Here is a 16,110-nt window from a genome sequence, read left to right on the forward strand (position 1 = left end):
CATGTAAAATGTTCTCTGCTGGCAGCAGTGGTCCTTCTAATGAGCAGAGACACAACCACAAGGTGACCCAATTCAGTCTCTCTCTTTTTCTCTCCCTCCATCACTGCAGTTTTTCCTCCTACTCACCATAAGCCATCAATAGTTGCAGTAACAAAAATGGGTCTATAGATCATATCGTAACAATTTCTTGATTAACACAGTTTAGTGCCAAGGTTGTGTGTCTGATTTTTTATTCTTCTCTAGCATTTTTGTAATAGATAATAATATAACATTTTGCTAAAGAAACACCCATGGCCAGGTCTGGAACTTTTTATTCTATGTTTGCCAAATCTTAAACTGCTCGTCCTGTCATTCCATCCGCATCCACCTTATATAATAATTTGAGACAATTCCCAATGTATTTAGACAATTGATCAACTTCAGAGAGCATCTGCTCTGCTTGAATATAGTAGACGTTTCGTCATACCTGCGTACGGCAACGTTCTAGTTCCCACCACTACGCCCCACCCCAACCTGGTCAGGCCCGATCGGGCGGGGCTGAACTCCGACCCTGTGTGCATCACTTTGCCGGGAATGCAAGCACCACGTGTGTCCACGCCGGTCTGTTCCTCCTGTGAACGATTCACAGTTTCACCGAGCTGCAGGATAGTTGTAAGATGGCGGCGCGGTGGGGAGCAGGCGAGGAGATTATAAGTGCCTGCAATATGGAATTTTTCTCTACAAATACACTAGACGAGGTAAAATACATCTATTTGAATTCTCAATATGTTACTTTTTTAAAAGAGCGTCATGTAAATGTGCACCCTGTGCGTGGTCCTGTCCATGTGTTTTACATGCTTGCTAGAATGGGACTCGAAAAGTGACACGTGGATACATCCATGCAGTTCTGAATCTGGTAGGACTTTTAACAGACAGCAAGAGTGTAGTTTGAACCTTATAAACTGCAGTATTTTATATGTACTACTGAGTCCTTGACGTTAAGTTTTTGGTGAAGTATGTACAGCAGCACCTGGATAGCTATCACCAAACTGTGTTCAACGTGTTAGCAGCCTAGCTGATGCGCTACCAATGCACCAAACATCAAGTTAGCTAGCCAACTAATAAATAAATGGCAACTTTTGAGTGATGTGCCCAGCTTGTATGAAACATTAGGAATGCCTTCTTGCATTCTCCATTCGCTGTCAAGAATACGTTGTTCCAGGACAGGCAAATTGTTTACCAATATCAATTCCGTAATGCTTTTCAAATTTGCCGTCCACCATCGTTATGTTTGAATTTTGTCCGGTGTGTGCGGTAAATGACAACTACCCAGTCAGATATTACTACCACCGTGTAATATGCCGATGATTATAGTTCATTTTTTTGGTATAATTTATTCTTCATTTATTCATCTTAATTTCATGCCGGTGTGATGGACTTCTTTGGGGCCTTTGACTATCGGACTGATTCACTCACACGTGGTCGTGAAGTATGACGCATTCAGGATGCAAGTTATTCCATGAAATATGAAACATTAACAACTAAATACACATGGCTATGTTTTAGTCCAATATCTTTTTGTGGCAATTGGACAACTATCCGGAGCAATGTCAACAATTTAGAGTATTGAATCTTGACAGCTTTCAACAGCACAGAAGCTTGTTTGATTTCGTTTGTGTTGTGTGTGGCTGTTATCAAAGTAAAATACAGAAATGTTGGTTACATTGTCATTTCAATTGTTGAATACAAAATCAGTCATACACGTGCTATTTGGATGGTGAATCACATGTTGGTTTGTGGTTTGAAACAGCTGACGAGCGCATAATCCTTATCATGAATGTTGTCAAATGTGACAAAGTTCTGCATACTGTGAATCTGCTAAATACCAACCATGTTGAGTACAAAGAAAAGTAGTATTATGTTCAGCGTCTTTCTCTGGTGTCCACGAGGTACTTTGGGACTTCCTGCTATGTCCCACGAGCTGCGTTTGTTGTAGTGCAGCACGTGGGCTCGGGATTTCCTATGGGCGAGGACGAGGCGCATTGGGTGCGGAATAAAAATGTCCGCGCAGGGTCCGGTTCAAATGCGCTTTGACGGCACGTGGTTTACTGGGATTTTAAGAGCGTATATGTACGCTCATGAGCAGTATTATAAACATGAATATACATTTTAAGAATATGACCAATCTGTCTTTATCTTCATAGTCAAATTCAAAATAAAAGTACATCTCAAACAGCCGTTTATCAATGTCCCACTTGTCCATGGGGTAAAATAATGACCTCAAGATTAATGTAGGTGTATATTAAAATCATTGTATTACATTACAAATATTAAGGAAACGTAATCAATGTAGTGCACACCTTATTTTACTTTATTGGTCGTCTGCAGCCAGATTTTGCAGTTCATTAGCTAGCTGCTTTGCAGTTTATTTCAGGCTATTTCACCCCAGGCTTTTGTGCTGAGATTGAGGCCATTAAACATGATGAAACGCATACTGTGCCTCCATTCACTAGACTTCTAATTAAAGAGACCGTTGGTTCCTCCAGGCACCCTGTATCATTTGTTTTGATTAAATGTGGTGTGAGCCAGTAAAAGTTCAGTCTGCTGGAATCATGTGGGATGGTTTGGTCTGGGATAAGGGGCCAGGCGTGATCATGTGATGCTGTTGTTAGACCGTGGGGAACACAACCTGTTGCACACTCTCAACTGGAATAGGCTTGAAGCCCTTAGGGGTACCTTCTCAACAATCTTTCCAGTAGATGAAACATACTGGAACTGGCCCTGACAACCCTTTTAGTCATGTATGGCGTCAGTTTGTCAAAAGTCGAGAGCGCGTTGATTATTTCACACTCGCAGATAAACTTTTCACTCGCAAAATGTAAGTAATCGCGCATAGTTGTACAGGTAGCTGTGAGCGAGCACCTGACAAGGGCTTATTGGTTAACTGCTCGAGCAGCGACATTTTGCTTGCGTGAGTCTAGGTGCCTTTTGATAATTTGGGGGCGGACACCTATGGAGGCACTGACCCTCTTATGATTGGTAGCTTTCAACGTGATCACCACAGGGACACCCTTGTACCTTGATGGACAGCTTACGTTACACGAAGCACTGAGTGATACTACACTACATAAACATCTGTTGGCTAATGTTAACTACTTACATGTTACAACCCAATTTCTGAGTAAATTATTGGCTTGTTGGATGAAACCCCCCTTAATCAACCAATATCACTTAGGCCTACATAAAAATTCATATCTGCGCGTTATGGCATTCTACTGTTACCTTTCCAACAGCAGTAGTCCATCAGTGTTGCTCCCTTCCACACCAGGATGCGAGCTCGGGTTCTCTGGCACTATGATCGCAACAACACCCTTTGTAAATACTGCGTGTAAACCAGCTACAAAAGCTAGCTCTTCGAAGGCGCAGTTGGGTGCTATTTATCCTGATTAGGAAGTTAAACCAATTCAACTCGGTTACACCTATGTGAACTGTTATGACAGATGGTTCATTTGCATCACAATTGACTTCTCAAGAGGATGGGTCAGTTTTTGCCGGCTCCACAGGTCCCATTTCATATGAAATCCTCATTAACCTGACTAGTGAAAACAACCCATGCCGAATTTAGACTAGGCCTCAACCTTTAAGTTGTTCTCTGACCCCTGTTCTACCACCCCTCCCTACACACTCGCTCTCCTACCTCCCCATCTATTTCCACTTTGTCCTTCTCTCCCCCTCCATCCTTCCCTCTCCGCCCCTGCAGGAGGTGGATGCACCCAGGGACAGCATGGGGGATCTGGGGCTGGATGCAGCAGAGGCCCTGGGCACCCTCCAGGGGTGCCTGGACCCCTCCATCCTCTCCCTCTTTGAGGACATTCCCACAGGGGAGGTGAGGCTCGCTGATGCACCTCAGCAGAGCTGGATGACAAATAGATACAAAAATATTTGTAAAAAGATGTACAAATATTCAACAAATCTATATAGTGTGCAAAAACACAATGCATACATGTACATACAAACACACCCCCCTGATGTTGATAGATACAAAATAAAAATATTTTCAGTCAGCCTTCAGCCTTTTAATAACAACTTGTTAGCAACTCCTTTACTGAGAGGAATCCTGTTAAGCCTCACCACAGCCAACGTTCCCCCTCTCCTCCTGCTGTAACCTGAGGCTGCCAGACAGGGAAGGGATATGTTGTTAACGCTGTGTGTGTGTGTCCAGGGTAAATGCCTGGATGAGGAGAGCGAGGCGACCCTGCTGACTGCTCTGACAGAGATTCTGGACAACGTGGATGATGACAACCTGTCTCCGTTTGACACCCTGCCTGACTCAGACTTGCTCTCTGCTCAGAAGGGCCGGGAACACTCTCCGGTCAGTCTCCCTACAGTTGCTACACACACACACTAGGAACTCACACCCCACGCACTCACACACACGCGTTCACTCAGAGGAAGTCACTCACACAGACTTCCACGAGGAGATGTTATTGTCTTGTCGAGTATGTTATTGTTGCTTTGATTTACGTCTACCAAACATGTCAGTGTTTCCCCTACCATTATATCGGGGGGCACCCCCCCCCCCCCCCTGGAAGGTCAAGTAAAAAAAAAAAATATATATATATATAATAGCGCCAGATCACGAAATACGTAATTTAAGGTTACCTTTCCTATAAAACTGGTCTATAGCTTACTCTTTTATTAAACAAGCTAAATGGCCTTATGTTATTTCTTATTTACAAAACGGCATGTCATTTCTGTGTCGTCGTCCCCCAAAGCTGTAAACCTAGGGGAAACACTGTATGTACCATGTTTTGCTTTATGGTCCAGTTTCCCAGACATGGATTAAGTTTAACCACCTTGTAAGAAAGATAAATTCAATGAAAATCTCCCTTGAAAAAGCTTTTAGGCTACGACCAGGCTTAATCCATGTCTGGGAAACTGGGCCTGGAAGTGTTGTCCTGTCTTTGATAGTGATTGTTTGTAATGTTGTTGTTGTTGTGCTCCCTGTAGCTGAGGAGACTGCTGTGTCTGTCTCGCTCACCTCCAGAGAAGAGCTCTTTCTGCAGCAGCAGACAGTTCTCCACTGGGAAGGTATTGAGAGCCCTGTGCTGTCTTACTGGCTTCACTTGTAATTATTAAGTTTCTAGATAAACGTAGACACGGTGTGGAGGAATGAAAGCAATCCTGTGGTTGTCCCGTGTCTGTGGGTCTAATCTCAGATCGTCGATTCTGGTGACAGTCTTACCAGAAGTCCTCTGTCTGTTCCCCTCAGAGCCTGCCTAGGAGCCTGCCTGGCTCGCTCCAGCGGAGCGATGGCGAGGAGGAGGAGGACGGGGAAGCTGGCTCCCTCACCCTCAGCCCAGCCAGTCAGCCGTCCTCCCCAGGAGAGGAGCAGCTAAGCTGGGCAGGACTTAGCCTCCCCTTCCCCATAGCCCTGGAGGAAGAGGACGGGGACGGTTTGTCCCTGAGCCTGGGGGACCTGGTCAGACACATGCACCCCTACTGCATGACTCTGTGTGTGGAGGAGGGCAAGGAGCAGTTGCTCCCAGAGGGAGGCATCCTTCTTGAAGTGGTGGACCAGGGGGAACATGGAGAACCCATCCTGGCCATCCCAGACCTGTGTCTCCCCATCTCCCTGGCCCAGATCCACGGCTCCTCAGAAGCTGAGCTGAGGGTTCCGGAAGAGGCAGCCATCTTGGAGAGGCCAGAGCTTGACCACGTCATAACCGACGAGGCCGCTGTTGAGACGGTGAGTCCCTTGACCCTGAAGTCAGAGGTCAGGGGCGAGAAGGTCGTCGCTAGGAGACCCAAGGAGGAGATGGCGGAGAAAAGCCCGTCTCGAAGGAAAAAGAAACGTAAAGAGAAGGAGGCGAAGGTGGGCCTGTCTGAAAAGGCGGTTGCGCCCGTGGGAGGACGTGTCCTCCGCAGCACCTCTGCCCGCCGAGCAGCCCACGACTTGCCCCCCAAACCTGCTGAGGAGAGAAGCAAACCAGAGAAGAAGAAAAAAAGTGTCTCTTCTCCAGCTGTTGTCTCAGCCCCTAGATCCGACCAGGCTAAACCACGTTTAGCGGTCAGCACCTCAACATTACCCTCTCCCCCCAGCCTTAAGGTCGCCATGCCTCCGGTGTCCAAACCTGACAGGTTGCCCATGGCAACAACCCCTGAGAAGCTGCCCCAGCCCGTTCGTCTGCCACCAGCTGCCCTGGCAGCGCCCCTCCCCAAGTCCCACTCAATTGATGCCTTATCAACGACTGCTGCCTCACTGAAGGAGCCCCTACCCCCCGCCGGCCCCCGGGCACCTCGGGACCCCACCACCCCCTCACCCAGCGAAGACCCCCCCACCACAAACCCCGAGGCAGAGCCAAAGCCCAAGCCTCTCAGCCTCCAGCAGTACCGGCTGCTCCGCCAGCAGAAGAGGCCGGTGCAGAGGCTCGAGGACCACAGCACCAGGTGGCCCAGCCTCCCCGAAGCCCCCAAAGAGCTGTGTCCCATCCCCTGTCTCCCTAGCCCTGACCCCCGGGACCCCCGCCGCCCCCTCCTCCCCCAGCCTGGGAAGAATGAAGAGGTGGAGGTGAAGCCTGCTTGGCAGCCCATGGGTCCTTGTGCCCCACCCACCCCCGAGGCCTTGCTGGCCCCCCCTGCCTACATGGTGGCCTCCTCTAAGGCTAGCTCCGCTACCTCCACCCTGGTGAAGCATGGGTCCTCCCCACCCACGCAAGCTGTGCCAAACTCAGCCCCCCCCTCCCAGCTTCGTACAGCTCCTGCCTCGGCCCCCAGTCCCATCAAGGCTCCACAGGCGACCCCAGCCACTCCGGCCCTGCCCAGCTCACCCAACGCCAAGCCTTTGGCCCGTGTGCAAACCCATAGTCCTACGAACAACAAGCCTGCGACGCTACAGAATACCACCTGGTCAAAAACGGAAACCTTGAAGGCCCCCGCTGTCCAGCCTGCTGTCCAGCCTGCTGTCCAGCCTGCTGTCCAGCCTGCTGCCCAAACTCACCCCAGGAGTGGGACCCATTCTCAGCCTGGGGCCTCGTCCCCTGTGGTCCCCAGCGCTGCCCCATTCAAAACCACTACAGCCCCCCCCACCCCTACCGCTGCTTTGTCTTCACACACCCGTCTCAGCACCACTGCTGCGATACTGCCTTCCTGCAAGCCTTCCGCCACCCCAGCCTTGGCCCCCAGGCCCCTGGCCCGGGCGACCTGCCCCCTGGCCCACTCTCCTGGCTGTATGCCTATGAAGCCTGGGGCTCCATTTAAGGCCACCCCAGCCCAGCAGGCTCCTCCTAAGGCTAAGGGCCCCACTCAGGAGCTGATCGAGGCCTTTACCACTGAGATTGGTGAGCAGAGCAGAGGTTGAGGGTCTGAAGAAATCTTGTTGATTGTTGGTTTAAAGTAGTATTAGTCCAGCCTCTGCATGATGGTGATGGTTTGGGTTGCAGGCATTGAAGCGATGGATCTGACCAGTCTGTTGGAGCAGTTTGAGGAGACCCAAGGTGAGCTTAACACACACACACACACACTGAACACAACATTATACACACACAGGTCTCCAGATCAGTCAATTCACCTCAGCCATAAAACAACTTAGCAGCCTTAACGTAGAAAAAGCATTTGGTTGCTTGGTTCCCCTCATTGCCGGCTCTCCAGAAGGCTTCCAGGCATGGCTGTTGTATCCATGGTGGTGGTACTGAGGGCTTGTCCGGGGGGCCACCGTGTCTGTTGCCAGCTACATTTGGAGTCGGAGGATCGGGTGGGTGGGGATCATGTTGTAAGGCTATAGATACACATGGATAGGCGTGCCCATGTAAAGGGTACAAATCAAAAACAAATTAACTTGTATTCAAGCCCAGGGAATTGGCCTCTGCCAAAATATATATTTTCCTCCCTCAGAATACACATTTTCAGTAGCTGTTACAGACATTGTGGGAGAGTTAGGGGGTCACTAGAACCCTCCTTTTGTACCCATCTTGACAGCGTGGTCACATTAGGCCACACATCCATGTGTGCATCTCTGGATAAGAAGAGCCTCTTGGTGCTCTGCTTCTGGGCTGTATGCTCTGGTCATGCAGAGCTGCGACTGGAGGTGGTGGACTTCTATCAAAAGACAGCTAGGGCTCGTCAGTTGCTCCCCTAGACACGTCTGCTGGCCAGCAGCTTCAGCCAGCGGCCAGGCACAGAGCGAAGGTTGTGCTTATCTTCCTCTGACCGAAGGGCCCAGATAGGTTTTTATCTTTTCAAAAGGTGTGATTGAACACTTGTCTTAACTATCTTGTCCTGATTCCGAGTTGAATGTTCAAAAGTCACAGGTTGGAATGCGGGGGACTCTTCTAGAAGGAGGGTTTTAGAATCCTTGCTTGCTTCCCCTCTAGAGCGGGTCTCTGTTCTGTCAAGTTAAGGATTGGTGTAAGCTTGGGGTTCCTCAGATCAGTGATTCTCAGAGAGTACAGGGCCTTGTTCACCAGGGTCAGAGACTAGTGTGTGTATGTGTGTGGCCCTTTAAGTGTCAGGTCAGCTGCTTTGTACCCATGTGGCTTAGCAGCTGGAATTTTGCCCTGTCCGCAAATCAATTTAACTCTCACTCTGCTGACTAGTACAGGCCCCAACAAAGCAGGCGCCCAGACCTGTGTGTGTGTGTGTGAGACAGTTGACTGCGTGTGTGTGTCCCTGATATCCAATAGGGCTTTGTGTTGGCCAGCCTTAATGGCTGGGCCATGTTTACACCTCTGCTTTTAGTGAACTGCAATACTAATGAAGTATAGGCGTGTTGAAACGTTCCTCCAATTCACAAAGTAATTCTCTACTCTCTATTCTTGTATGAAATGTGCTATATAAATAAAGTACTTACTTACTTACTTACTTACTTACTTACTTACTTACTTACTTACTTACTTACTACTACTAATGGAATGTCCCTGATGGGACATAATTTCCCCCATCTGTGTGTGATGGAGGATCTGTCCTTAACCCTGTAAGACCCAAATATAGAAACAATGTCCAAAACATTTTTGGGGTAAGTCAGATGATGTTGTAGGAGTCCTCTGATGCAGATAATGAAGGATTAATTAACTTTTTAGGGAAACATAATATTGCAACGTTGGGCCTAGTTGAACTTCAGCATTTGCTCTCAACCTGTCAGAACAAATACACAAAACAACTAATGGTTAATTTGGAGTGTGGATTGCTTACATAGCACTATAACAGTACATTTCATTAATAATAATCACCCAACAGTCATATTTTGATGAATCAGAATTTATTAAAAAATATATAAACTGGATAAATATGATTCAAAACAGAACGAAAACTTCAAAGACCCCGGGGTCAATGGTAGTCCCAAAAGCAGTTCCTTTCCTCTGAAAAGCGGAGACGGAGATTGCACTTTCTGCAGAGCATATTAGAATATCCTTTTATGCCATCTCTGCAACGTCCTCTCGTTGTCTTCACCGGGAAATGTGCGACCATGTCCCTGCGCACATCCGTTGGTGGTTCACATGCCCTCTTGGCTGGGACCACATTTGGTGGACCCCCATTACCTGAGGATGGTCTCTTCTGAGCAGTCACAGGTCTCTGAGGTGTCACAGTTATCAACGTCAAAGGGCTCCCACTGGCTGAAGATGGCCGCCCTCTCCTTGGTGTGTTGACAGCTGTGTTTGTCAGGATGAGAGAGGAAGCTAGTTGCGCCTGAAACAGTCTCCTGTTCAACATCTTTTTCTTGGGAATATTGAGAGCTTTGCAGTCCCGTTTGTAGAGGAGACAGGCATTGATCACAGCAATGATTATTGTGTGCCAGACGATGTAACTATCAGCGGTGCAATTTCATGAGGAACTTGCAAATGAGTCCAGCAAATCCACACCGCCCATGTATTTGTTGTATGCACCCACAATATGAGGTCTCTCAACTTCAATGTAGGATTTGGTGGCTTTGTTCCAGCGTTGAATCTTTTGCACAGGATCAATGCCAGCAAAGGATGACAGGTGGCCGGTTCGATTCCCGGCTGTGCCAAATGACGTTGTGTCCTTGGGCAAGGCATTTCACCCTACTTGCTTCGGGGGGAATGTCCCTGTACTTACTGTAAGTCGCTCTGGATAAGAGCGTCTGCTAAATGACTAAATGTAAATGTAAATGACAAGTGTGACTGCCCTGTTGTCATATCACTTGACAGCACATATGTTGGGGTTTGGTTGGCTTGTGTTGGTTTGCTCGATGTCTTTACCATCATCATCATCAGTTGGACAATCAGTGGGTCTCTGATTCTCTTTTTCCACTTCCTCAACATTTTCAACCACCTCCTCATCACTCGAATCACTGGTGTCCTGATTCCATGTCAACATCACTCTCTCCATTTTGGATAGCATCAATGACATCATGCACACTGAAGTAAACTCCTTGCTGGTGTCATTCTGAAATGGAAATAATAGTTAGAGTATGTTCAAGTATACCTAATTCCAATGCAAATGAATCTTATTCATGCAATTCATTCCACTGAAGGCACGCACTACTGTCTGGCTAGCCTAATGTGCTCTCTACTTAACATTCTAAAAGGAAGATGCAACCTGCACATGCTATTTTAGCTACCATTTTCACCCAACGTTGTAAAATTACAAAGACAAAACAAGCTGAAAATCAAATGTGATGCATGAATTCCACAATAACTTAGTATTTACATAAACTACATATTCTAACAATCACCCCCACAAATATTTCATGGAATTTACTTACTTCAATGTTGATATATCCAGTCAAATGAAACAAGAAGATTCGCTTCCAGGAAAGTTTGCTGGTGGAGGGAGTTCATGGCCTTATGGCCAGATCTATATACACATTTAGTATCCAATGGCATTGCAAGGCAATACAATAAGACCATATGGCCATGTAAATGCAAATGTTATTGTTGGAGAGCTAAAGATGACGTTGTAATATTACAACAAGGGGTCTTACAGGGTTAAGAAGCAAAGCCAGGCGTATCCTGACCTCATCCGCATCCCCTCGCTCTCATCCCCCCCCCCCCGCTGTCCCTCGTTCCTCCCTGCCCTATCCCCCACTCACCCGCTCTCTTCCATCTCTCCCCCCAGCCAAAGAGGAGCTGTGTGTTCCGGAGGTCTCTGGTAGAGCAGCCGCTGTAGGAAACTCTAGGTGAGTTACCCTACAGCCACCATGCTGCTCTGGGTGTGTGTGAGAGCGAGCCAGCTGTGTGTGTGTGTGTGTGTGTGTGTATGGTTACATCCACCAAGACCTGCCGCAAAACAAGCCATTGCAGCATGCGGGTTGGCTCTGGGCAGAAACCCAGCTCTGTCCTGCAGTGCTAGCGGCCCCGGCTCGGTGCTTTCTGGGTCACACCCAGCACGGCAGACAGGCATGGAGGCGGCGCGCTGACAGGTGTTTGTGTTGCAGGGTGCGGCCAGTTCCTGACCGGACTGCTGTGGAGCGTGTGAGAGCCGAGGACCTGGCCAGCACCGCAGGTGAGACAACGACAGCACAGATGGACAGGTCGGCTGTACCGTATCATGTTCTCAGAACAAACCTAACTGGGCTTTTCCTCTCTACTCCCGCCCGCTCCCTACACAGCCTTGACTCCTCCAGCCACCCCCCCTCACCTGATGTGGAAGCCCCTGGCTGCTGTGGCCCTCCTGGGGAAGAGCAGGGCCTCCGAGGGCCCCAAGCCTTCCTCCTCCAAGGCCATCCAGATTGACGCGCGGCCCCTGCCCTCCAACAAGCACCGTGGCAAGGCCCCGGCCAACTCCCCTGCCCCCTGGGTGGATCACACCCTGGCCTGCCTGGACCACGATTACTGCCTGCCCAGGGAGCCCACGAGTGGGGAGTCCATGAGCGGGGAGCCAGGCAAGCGATGGAACGTCAAACAGCAGCCCTCCATTACCATCAAGACCATCGAGCTCCACAGCCCTACCACCACCACCACCGCTATCCATCCCCCCCAGGCCCACCCTGCCTGCTCTCCCTCACCACCCGTGGGCATGAGGACCCCCCCGCAGCCCCCCAAGAGCCAGCCCTTGGATGACAGGACTGAGCAGGCTCTGGGAAGCTCTGTGCTGGAGACCCCCGATGCGTCTCCCACCAGGCTGGAGGTGGAGGCTTCTCCCGTGGAGAGCAGCCCCAGGAGAGGGCCCTCAGGGCGGGCACACAGGGGCTACGCCGCTGCTTCCCGCTCCCCCAGCCCCAGGGAGAGGAAGAGAGGCAGGTCGCGGAGGAGAGGGAACAATCGCTCCCCCAGTCCTGCTTCCAGCGGCTCCGAGTCCAACTACTCCGAGGAGTCTAGATCACGCTCCCCCCCTAAAAAGAGGTTCGACACATTTTCTATTCTCACTATCCTTCCATCAGAAGTACACATAAACACAACAGCACCTGCATATATACTTCTGTCCACTAGGCGGCCTCTTAACACATCTACCATCTCAGACTTTGTCCTTCAGTGGCATGCTGGGATACATCAGTCTACATGTTGCTCACTCCTCCTCCTCTGCTCAGGTACCGCCCTCGTCACTCCGAGAGCAGCTCCTCCTCCTGCTCCTCCTCACGCTCCTCGGCCTCCCGCTCTCCCCCCAGGACGAGGAGGCACTCCTACTCCTCCTCTCGTTCTGGCTCCTGGAGCCGCTCGCGCTCCCCGCCTTGGGGCAGGCAGAGCAGACCTCACAGGTAAAGCACCACACACCAGCGGGACGTGTACTGGCTGTTTTTGTGTCGTTAAACCATCAATTCAGTTTTTAATGGTGATATGTATTAAACAGCACAGCCATTATACCAACATAACCATCTTTGACACACAAATATAAGACAATAACACAAACCACTTGGCCATGAATCTGATGTGATCAGAATTAGCGTACGCCTAAACAGCGTCTCACAAGTTCTGATCTCCATACCGCTCTATCTAGCATAACACAAAGACAATTCCATCTAGCATTCTAGAGTGGAACCAGAGAATCCAGCATACCACAGTACATCCCATCTGATGGCCCTGAACTCCAAAGTTCCAAAGCTCCTTCAACACACAATTTTATAGTACACAGTTCTCAAATGTCATTGGTTACAACGACTGCTCCATTGATCAATTAAACCTCAACTCGGCTTAATTGTCCAACACCCGCATCCTTTAAGCAGCAACAGTTAGTCACAGGATGTCTTTAAGCATAAATTTCCATATCCGTTGCCTTCTAGATGGGCTGAAGGCATTCTCTATTGAGATTCTAGGTTGTATAAATGGTCATCTTATTCTCTAGATTGACTGAATTTGAAAGAAGGGTTTGGGGAAAGGTCCTGAGGTGTGAGATCTGGAATATTGGTTTACAACTGTCCGTCCTCCTCTCTTCCCCTACTCCCATGTCTCCATCTCTCTCCCTATCGGTCCCTCCAGCCCCTCTTACAGACCAGGCTACAGGCATACCTCCACAGAGAATAGCGAAGAGGTGAAGAGGAAGAAGCAGAAGGCGATTGTGAGTAACGCCATCGTCTCACATAGACCCTGTAGCAGTAGTACGCCTGCACAGCCGTGTGTGTTTCAGGTGTCTTCATTCTTATATTGTGTCCCCCCCCCTCTCACACACACACACACACACACACAGGAGGAACGAAGGGTTGTGTACGTGGGCCGCATCCAAGGAACCATGACCAGGAAGGAGCTGAAGGAGCGCTTCTCTCTGTATGGAGAGATAGAGGAGTGCACACTACACTTCAGAGACCACAGGTAAGATATGTCTGTACAGGTGTAGCCACATGCCACACAGCCTGTCATCCATCTCTGTAAGAGTCAAATCTGGGTTTCGTCTGAGGAAAGCAGGAAGATGGACACGTGAGCTGCTGTAGGGTAGCTGTGTGACTAGGGATGCGATTTCAGGTGGTGATCGTGACTCGTGCACTGAATTTGAACCTGTGAGGCCCTTTCAATGGCATTTCAGGCCAAGCTTCAGTGCTATAGCAACTCCAGGCTTGCTTATAACTGGGGCCTCCAGGCTACTTCTCCTGGTCGCTCTTTTAAAAGCAACTCACACGTCTTCCACGTTAACGTACTACAGGGCTTCTGAACTACATCTTTCATACTGTACCATGTTTCTCTCTGGGGTCAGAAGTGCAAAATGATGGAAGTAAAGCACACATTCAAAGCGACCTGCAGTAATAAATGTTTAACCTTTCTGATTATCATGTTCTCCAAGTTCCCTCTTTTTCTAAGTTCCCTCTTTTTCTTGTCTCATTCCCAGTGATAACTATGGGTTTGTGACTTACTACGACACAAAGGATGCCTTCACGGCCATTGAAAATGGGGGCAAGCTACGCAAACCCAACGAGCTGCCCTTTGACCTGTGCTTCGGAGGCCGCAGGCAGTTTTGCAGAACGAGCTATGCTGACCTTGGTACATGTTTATATCCATAAAGGGATAGGACGATACTTTTCAGTTATAAATGAATGTTATGCAACATTTAATTAATTAATCACATTACGTTCCCATTACTCTTTTATATAGTTGTATACTATATAAGGGTCTAATAGCTTGGTATGACAGTGGTGTCACGGTTCAATACAGCAACAAAGCATGCCAGGGAATAATACAAAATATATATATATTTCTTTGGATTGTGGCAATATGGTTCAGAATGTAGCTGACCTTCTACCATCTCCTCTTCCTATCTTAAGAATGTCCATTGGCATCTAAAGTTTATTTCTACCTGTCTACTAGTTCACTAATGTCATTAGAAATATTAACCATCGCTCTCTCCGTTTGTCTAGATTCGAATCGAGAGTATGAACCTTTGCCTGTGAAGGGCAAGTGTGATGCACTAGACTTTGACACTTTACTGAAGCAAGCCCAGAAGAGTCTGAAGAGGTAACGAAAGGGTGGACCCCACCATCAGACAGGTGGGCGGACGGCCAAAGGAATTTACGGACCGTTGCGCCTAACTTACCTCAGAGCCGTTGGTTGGCTCCCAACCTTCAACGCTGCCTTTACATTTAACTGTCACTGTTTTTGGTTGTTTGTATTTTTGTTTGTATTGTTTTGTTTCTGCAAGCTAACACCTTCTATTGAAGTGAGGATTTGTATGAAAAGAGAAAGTTGGAAAAAAAAAGTGAATAAATAAAAAATATAATTTGTTTTTTAAGAAGAATTTATTTAACTGTATAATCAGATTTGCCATTGTGTATGGAAAAGACACGTTTTAAAAATGGGAAAATAAGTTGAATTGAATATTCCCTATAATGTCTGGGAAAAGGTTGAATTGCATTGAAGAAATGTACTGCAAGCCTGAATAAACCAAAAACTTGAATCGAGTGACTTGTCTTGGATCTTACTGGATCTTACAGCACATTTTATATTTTGAAATCAAGTAAAAGTTACGGTAAGAAACGTATGTGGGGATGTAACCGTAAATGTGTTGTGCAAGGTGTCAGCAGGTAGTTCAGTCAGAGATGGAGGTGGCAAAGTTGATAGTGACTTCGAAATTGTAATTTCACCTATGTAGGCCTACTGTGTCCCCTTAGAGGCTATATGTTTTAATATTGAAATGCCAGGGAGGGGCTACTGAAACTAGATGGAGAAAGAAAAAGGAAATCTACACAAACTAACGTTTTGATTACTTCCATTCGTCTTTTCCTTTTGACCTTTTTACGACATTTTACAAAGTAGTTAGCCCATATGACATTTCCCAAAAATATTGTTCGTGTTCTTGACACAATGTCAGAAGCTTCGTCAACATAGGAAGGGGCTACACAGCCAGAAGATCAAAGCCACTTGTATTAGTAGAAATACCAATCCTGTCAGATGAATCGTCCATACTTGTACATAACTCTTACTAGTGCCATTATAATGCGACAGTAAATACATTCAAAGGTTGTAGTCGGATGAGCTAACATGGAGTACATGTCCTTATATGTACAGAGATGTGTGCAGGGAGTTAAGATGTTCAACTTCCCCAAATACCGTCGAAAAAATGAATCTGTCTGAAGCATACGTGACAACAAAATAATCCGTATAGCTATTCCTTTAAACAGAAGCGAACGGTGAAGCTGTCTTGATCAGAATCGGACACTTCAGATGTCCATAAAGCTGTCTAAACGTGTTGTCATTTCTGAGACCGTAGTACATCTTGTTGAAACATCACCATCTTGAATGTGTTTTGTCA

At 47.8% G+C, this 16,110-nt stretch overlaps 1 protein-coding gene and 1 non-coding gene across 4 annotated transcripts; both read left to right on the forward strand.

Moving 5' to 3' along the window:
• The first annotated feature begins 656 nt into the window (after positions 1-656).
• pprc1 (PPARG related coactivator 1) lies at positions 657-15,259 on the forward strand. 3 transcript variants are annotated; one of them, XM_067236857.1, is made up of 14 exons: positions 657-737; positions 3,740-3,865; positions 4,202-4,351; positions 4,990-5,070; positions 5,252-7,319; positions 7,422-7,475; positions 11,056-11,116; positions 11,375-11,442; positions 11,549-12,281; positions 12,467-12,634; positions 13,353-13,431; positions 13,561-13,682; positions 14,194-14,345; positions 14,720-15,259. In XM_067236857.1, exons 1-14 carry the CDS (start codon positions 657-659, stop codon positions 14,818-14,820), a joined length of 4,044 nt encoding a protein of 1,347 aa, XP_067092958.1. In that variant the 3' UTR covers positions 14,821-15,259. The 3 variants fall into 3 exon arrangements, with proteins under 3 accessions (XP_067092958.1, XP_067092959.1, XP_067092960.1); XM_067236858.1 differs by lacking the exon at positions 4,990-5,070; XM_067236859.1 differs by lacking the exon at positions 3,740-3,865.
• Positions 13,849-13,988, forward strand: LOC136943703 (small nucleolar RNA SNORA50). Its single transcript, XR_010876714.1, has one exon. It is a non-coding gene; the product is annotated as a small nucleolar RNA SNORA50 (small nucleolar RNA).
• Positions 15,260-16,110: the final 851 nt, after the last annotated feature.

This window comes from Osmerus mordax, chromosome 5, assembly GCF_038355195.1.
Source record: "Osmerus mordax isolate fOsmMor3 chromosome 5, fOsmMor3.pri, whole genome shotgun sequence".
Classification (NCBI taxonomy): domain Eukaryota; kingdom Metazoa; phylum Chordata; class Actinopteri; order Osmeriformes; family Osmeridae; genus Osmerus; species Osmerus mordax.